The sequence below is a fragment of the Teleopsis dalmanni genome, chromosome 1 (genome assembly GCF_002237135.1).
Source record: "Teleopsis dalmanni isolate 2A chromosome 1, ASM223713v2, whole genome shotgun sequence".
NCBI lineage: Eukaryota > Metazoa > Arthropoda > Insecta > Diptera > Diopsidae > Teleopsis > Teleopsis dalmanni.
In genome coordinates, this window is record NC_051846.1 from 49242007 (window position 1) to 49249155 (window position 7149).

The 7149-nt window shown below is 29.5% G+C and overlaps 1 protein-coding gene across 1 annotated transcript; it reads right to left on the reverse strand.

Annotated features, from left to right (window-relative positions):
- Nucleotides 1-89: 89 nt before the first annotated feature.
- Nucleotides 90-1367, reverse strand: LOC119668905 (microfibrillar-associated protein 1-like). The gene is made up of 3 exons (XM_038078584.1): nucleotides 1054-1367; nucleotides 486-985; nucleotides 90-416 (listed from the first exon to the last, which is right to left on the reverse strand). Exons 1-3 carry the CDS (start codon nucleotides 1121-1123, stop codon nucleotides 105-107), a joined length of 882 nt encoding a protein of 293 aa, XP_037934512.1. The 5' UTR covers nucleotides 1124-1367; the 3' UTR covers nucleotides 90-104.
- Nucleotides 1368-7149: the final 5782 nt, after the last annotated feature.

Below are 7149 nucleotides of genomic sequence, written 5' to 3' on the forward strand. Positions count from 1 at the left end.
ATTTGATGAAAACCGGTTCAACTCAACTTAGCCTCAATCATAGTACTTTAGTTTTAAATAAATTCCTAACAAAACATCCTTTAAGTGTATGAGCAGGATATGCTCTAGAAGCAACCAATGCTAATTACCAAATTTGCACTTACTTTCACCTTTTCCAAATCCTTTTTGACACTATCTTCGACCATACGTAGGGTATGTCTGCGTCTTTCCTTAGCAGATTTCTTAGCTTCAGTTTCGAGTTGTTTTTGTTTCTGTGCCTCACGTTCCTTCTCCTGTATTGTAGCTCTGTCGCGTTTACGTACAAAAAGTGGTTTTAGACGTGGTTCATTGTCTTCCTCACTTTCAGTTTCCTCCTCATAATCTGAACTCTCGCTATCTGATGATTCTGATTTGTTTTCTTCTTCTTTTTGTAAAATCTGAAATATAGTTAGATTATTAAATTTTTTTTTTGTTTTTTTTTATTTTATTTAAGCAAAATAGTTCACCTCTTCTTCTTTTTGTTGCTGCAACATGCGTTGACGTAGTTTCATACGTCTCTTCTCCAATTCAGTTTCACTTAATTCTGAATCAGAGTCAGACTCTGAAGCTAATGTGATTTTATTTGTCGATGCTTCAATAGTGCGGTTGGGTTCATTCTCGCTTTCCTCTGATTCTGTTTCAACAAATTCTGGCTCATGTACATGTCGATGACGATCTTTCCGTTCCAGCTCTACATCATCTTGTTCTACGGGACGCGCACGTAGTCGCCTTAAACGTGGATCATCAAATTCAGCATCGTCATCTTCATCGGCTGCCCGCTGAAGTGCAATTTCCTCTTCACGCCTTAAGCGACGCTCCTGCTGTGCAATTGCTGCAGTTGTGCGCTTCCGATGATCGATGAAGTCTTCCAAGTCACTCTCATCGCTGCTAGAATCATTTCGTGCATAATCTGGACGCTTGCCTGATACGTACCGCTGCACTTTTACTTTTTGCATAGAAATCTCACCTAAAACATAAATAGAATGTAAATTAGCGTTGGCACTGCACTTGAACTTGCGCGCATTTCGTAATAACCTTTCTCATTTCGCACTGGCACAGCGCCTGCAGTGCTTTGTATGCCCGCAATAATTACCGGCAAACTCATCTTATTTTTTCAATTGAAATTGCTATCAACTTTTTTATAAATAAAATTTTCCCAGATTTTTTCTTCTTCTGCTTCTATTTGTTGTGTTCTATGTTGGCGATGAAAACGTTTGCCAGCTGACTGTCAAATTTGTGTGTATACAAAATTGTAATAAATTTGTTGCTATTTGTGGTTTGTGTCCGTGCTATTCGGTGTTGCGATGTTTTTGGCTCAACTGAATTTTTCAATTTCGTTTTAGTTTTAATTGTTTATTGTTGTTTTTATATTTTGCGTTATACAATTATACAATTGAATTTGTTGAATTAATTTTTGGTATTTATTTTCCTCTTACAAACGCAATAAGGAAGTAAAGGGCAAAAATAAAATATATGAAAATATTTCAAAATATATGCAATTGTTATTGTTTTTTAATTTGCGAAAAGTTAAGTGTAATAATAAGTGCAACTACTACGAAAAGACAGTTTCATTCCAATTACAAAAACAAAAAAAAAATAATAATAAGAGAAAATATTGTTTTAAAATATTAGCAATATCCGTTATTTAAAAATAGAGAAAAATATTTTCTCATCCACAAAAGAAAAAAAAAGAGAAAGCGGAAGTCACTAAGAGATTTGAATTGTTGATGAAATAAAAATAACTTGACAATTTTTAATTAATTAATAAATTTCTTTAATTGAATAATAACCCGTGCAAGTTGAATTTAAGTGGTGATACATCGATAAAAAATTAAAAATAATTACCGTGAAAAATTTGAACTTGGCACCGGATTAATGGAGTTTAATTAAACGCGAAGGAGAGAGCGAGACAGTGAGCCACGTAATTGCAATTTCCCAAACCGGGCACTTTTCCTTAAAAATACGTGTCTATGTATTTATATAGTATATTTGTGAAATATTTCAAAGTAAATTAACCACGTATAATTAGTGAGAGTATTTATAAACTTAAAAATTTTACATTTTATAAAATCAATTCAATTAGATAAATAATTATTTTAATTTGAAATTATAAAAATAGACGCACGTGCGGTTTAAATACATTAATCTACAAGGATAATAAAACGATTTTCATTCAGTAAAACTAAAAATAGACTATATATATATAGATAGCTATAGTAAGTACATAGGATTTAAATAATTTAAATAATTAAAATTAATTTAATAAATATTAATAAATTAAATTTGATAAAAACTTTGAGCTATTTTAGTATTTTAGATTTCTTCTACGGGAGACCGCCACATACTTATCGCCTAAGGACAACTCTCTAAAATTGCTGCCTATGGCATATGTGCGGCTATTTAAAACGCCATTTCGTTATATTTTATTATTAAACTGCCAACTCGAGAAGTTGAAGATTATACCGTAAACTCTGAATTCGGCAGAGTGGATTCAGTAAATTTTGAAGCAATATTAGTTTGGTAAGTCATAAATAATTTCAATTTAATTTATTAAAATGAAAAATATTTTTATTCTATTATAATTATTATTTTAAAATAATAAGCTATGAATGGTTATTGTTTTTGCTTAAGTGAGTTTCCAAACTAAACATAAACAGACTATGTTTACACTAACAAATTTCGGACATTATTAGCTTATTTTTGTTTGGATTTTGTATAAAACATGACAGCTGTAATTAGCTGCTTATTTGTAGAGTTATTTGCGATAGTATAAACACAACGTACGTATATTGTAATACAAAGTAGTGTGTTTTATAAGCATATAGCAAAAGAACAACATAAAATAAACTCTACTTTGATGGCAACTCTGGAAGAACCGGACATTTTGTTATGCTTATATAAAAAAAAAACAAAAAAATAATTAGGACTATTTATACTTGAAAAATTGCGTTGTTTATATCAATACTTAATAATTATGTCTAAATAATATATATGAATAAATATAAATATGAAGTATTGCTGTCGCTGTCCTCTTCTTATTCATTGCTTGGTGAATGGCTTTTTTTTATGGCTAATCACTAAGAGTTAATTTTTTCTTTATCTCTCATATTGACGTTATCAAAATTCACTGTTAGCTCTATTTCTACCATGTATTGGACTATGGATATCACACAATAGAAGCTGATTTCAACTGCCAGCTTTAAAGTCATACCTATGTTCATATAATGCTGGACGGTTTTTTATTTGTAGAATGCGAATTCATTAGAGTTAGAATACATGCTCTCCTCTTTTTCTATCGAAGTTGTTTCCAACATCATTCCGAAATTAGGAAATTACAAATAGGTACCATTGGCTTTCCATATATGGAAAATGCTTCATCTGAATCTATATCTTTAAATGATTTTATACTCCCTTTGTGAAATTCCAAATATAAAGTTCGTCATATTTTTATCACCTGTATTAGATATATTATTTTAGATCAGCAATCAATCGAGTTCTGATGAATTCAGAGTTGAAAAAATCTCATCATTTTTAAAAACAATCTGAGTCAAAAAGTACTTAACTGTAATAAAACATTTTTTAATTGATCAACTTTGCTTGAAAATATTTTGAATTTAATTAAATTTAATTAAGTATAAAGTTTTGAATTTGTAATTAACAAAAATCTTCCACTTTGCATTGAAGCGCCACACTAAGCTCAGATTATTTTACGTCATTCTGTCTCGCATATAATAAATAATTTACACAAATTAAAATGAAATTCAAAGAATTATATATAAAAACAAAAACAAAAACAAAGACAAAAACAATATAAACATATGACAATATATTAAGAATAATAAACAAACAAAAATTGCATAAATTATTTTATCTGAATCAAAAAGTATCTCACTGATAGCTCACGTGAGGTGCGTCGAGCTCAACTTGAACTCACGTTTATAATTTTGAAGCAAACGAGGTTAGCTGGCTTAGCGCACTTTCTTCTTCATCTTCCTCTCTTCCTCTTATATTAGATCGGGGAAAAACTTTACTCACATTCACGAGAGTATCTTTTTATCTCTTACCGGTTTTGTTTAGGTTTTGCAATAATTTAGTAAAAAAAAAAGTACAACTCCGATTTATGAGTTTGTTTTTGTTTTGAATTGTTTGTGTACTTGGAAGCAGGCATAAATACGTCACAATCTTCTATGTCATGGATGTTGTGATAGTCTTAAGCTGGCCTCTTAGAAGCCACAGCGTCACAGTTGTTTTTCTTGAATAGAAAAAATCCCAGTGTTGTGAGTTCGGTTTGCATTACCGGCTAAAACTGCTCTTGTGCGGATTTTGTTTTTACACGATTGTGTAATGAAGTTAAATAATTCTCTCTTAATTAATATGTAAAATGGTTGAGTTCATTAGTAAACAAAGAATTTGTTTAGGTACTTGAAGTCATTATTAATGCATTTCTTATTTGTAAGTTATTAAATGATTTACAATGTAAATTATGATAACAATGTTAGTACTTAAAATGAAACAGCATACTTTCAATATTTTTAGTTTGTTTTTAATGTAATTAAAATTTAATTAATTATCAAAAAAAAAATAATCAAATACCCACTATTCAGCTTCACACATGGAGTTCTTAATAGGTCAATGTATCTCAACCTTTTTGGTAGTACCTCCCGCTTAGATCAAGTTAATTGTGTCGAAGTTCCTAGGGATCCAATTAAGCCTTTTGGTCTAATGTGTTAGAATATAAAAACTCAGAAGTTTAAAAACTACGTTGAGTACTAGTTAAGACCTAAAATGCTTCTTTAAGGAAGGTCTTGGAGCTAGCTAAGATCCTGCAGAAAATAATTTCCTAATATGTTTTATGGGGTTATGAAGAACCCTCGCTGTTAATAGAGAATAAAAGTGCTCAAGTGCACTGACTCACCTAGCCTCAACATAATAATAGCAAACAAAAATTAAAAGTGTTTTTTAACAGCATTAAAAATAAATAAAATTAATTCACAATTTCTGTAGTAAACCCCTCTATAAAAATGTTCGATGTTAAAGAGGAAGAAGAAATGAGACCGAACTGTTATTAAAATAATGAAAAGGACTTAGACTGCAAGAAGTCAAAAGAAGTTAGATTCTAAATTAATTTATTGATTGTAGGTATAATTACTTTCTATGTGGAGTACCAATAATACGTCATCATGTCTCTTTTAGAAAGGATTAGAAGACATAAGTATTTTACACTCCTATGACACTATATTAAATGGAATGTTTTGGTATCGGATTCTAATGTACATATGGTGTAATATGAATTTGAAGTAAGTACATTGACACATAACTAAACTTACAAAATTGGGGTCATATATAGGATATTTATATATATGTATGTATAATTATATTTAATTGATACATTATTGAGGATATATAAAATGAGGATATATATAGTAAGAGCTAGACAAAGTATGAGGGTGTTAGGGTGTGTGAGCGTGTTAAAACTCAACTAAGTCCAGACTAAGGATTCGTACATCTCAATGCGACCGAGGCCATAAATGAATATACCTAAAATTTGAGTTTACATTTCGACGACGTCAAGAGGAGTAGATGTGCAATTGGGACACACATTTTGGTCATTTATACAAAATGCTGTCGTATTGTATGTTAAGATATGGATTTTTATGTTATTGTGTGACCTTGTGGGGATGAGTTGAGGATAAGGTAAGGCATTACATAGCGTGGTATTGCATTACGTGGCATTACATGATATGTTATTGCATTACGTGGTATTATCTAGTGTGGTATTCCATGATGCGGTATTATATGGTGTGGTATTGTAAGGTTTGGTATTAATTGACGTAGTATTGCATAGCGTGATATTGCATGTCATGGTGTATTATGGTATGCTTTGGGATGGTATGGTTTTGTTATAAGTTCGTTGTAGTAAATAAAGAGTGGTATTTGATTTACTTATGCTAATTTATTTAAGAAAGCCATTGGGTAATATATTGTGTATATTGATAAAAAAATATGTTTATTTACTTATAGGTTTTTATTACATTTAGTTTAACATTTAAATAAAAATCTTAATAGTTTGTTAATTATATGGTATAGTATATAGGTATGGAACACATTATTTAGCACCTATTATTAAATCATACTACAGTTTGCAGTAATGAACCTTAAAGTCAATTAATAAAAAGTGTTAATTAGTAATTTGCTTAATTAGTTAAGCAAAATTTATTAATTGTTTCAAAATTTTATTAATTTAGTGTTAATGATTTTAGAACTCCCGTGATTAAATGATTCTATTAAGATTTCATAGCAAAAAATGTTGTTAAGTGTTAATAAATTATATTATTTAAATAATATACATTGTTTAAATTAAAATTCCATATAATATGATTTTATTTAGTGTTAATTCATTTATAAATCTTCCATCATATTGTCTAAATTGGAGCATAGTTCACATGTATGTTATTAATATTGATTGAAGCCTTGAAGTTGTTTTGATTGCCTTCATCAAATAATTATATTCTTGTGATCTTTGATTCGATTTTACGTGACTCTTGTCGTTTGTTGTAATAATAATTTACAGAAGAATTTGTTATTGTTAATTAGAGACAACTACAGAATTCAAATGATATGATATCGCCAGTCAGCAGTACCTGGTATAATTTCGCTGGTAAGGAAAATTTCTATTTTATACCATATTATAAGTAAATTAAATATTGTTTCGAAACATACTCTCAAAATTTTTATTTCTATTGAATAATATTGGGTGACACATGAAAGTCCGATTGACAATGTCAGCACAAGTACTGAATGTGATAATTAAATTATGGATTAACGCACTCTCCTTGAAAGCTAATTGAGAATTAATTCCGTACAAAAGAAATTATGAACAATTTCTTGATAAACGCAAAATAATTTGGTTAATAATTAATAAATGCCATGCAAATAATTTGTATTCATAATATTAAATAATCAGTTACAGTGGAAGATGAAGTACGGGCACTACTATTAATTTATATCTTTTTTGATCAACAATCTTGAGTAAGTTCTGATCGATGGGTTCTGATAAATGATGTCTCATAGTATAAAACTGAAAATAGCTAGAAATATACTTGTTTAAAATATTAACATTTAATTTACGAT

Coding starts and splice junctions, on each gene's coding strand:
- LOC119668905 (XM_038078584.1), bottom strand. CDS start 1,123: ATGAGTTTGCCGGTAATTATTGCGGGCATACAAAGCACTGCAGGCGCT. Junction 986..1,053: donor GCCAGTGCGAAATGAGAAAG/GTTATTACGAAA, acceptor TTTATGTTTTAG/GTGAGATTTCTATGCAAAAA. Junction 417..485: donor AGCAACAAAAAGAAGAAGAG/GTGAACTATTTT, acceptor ACTATATTTCAG/ATTTTACAAAAAGAAGAAGA.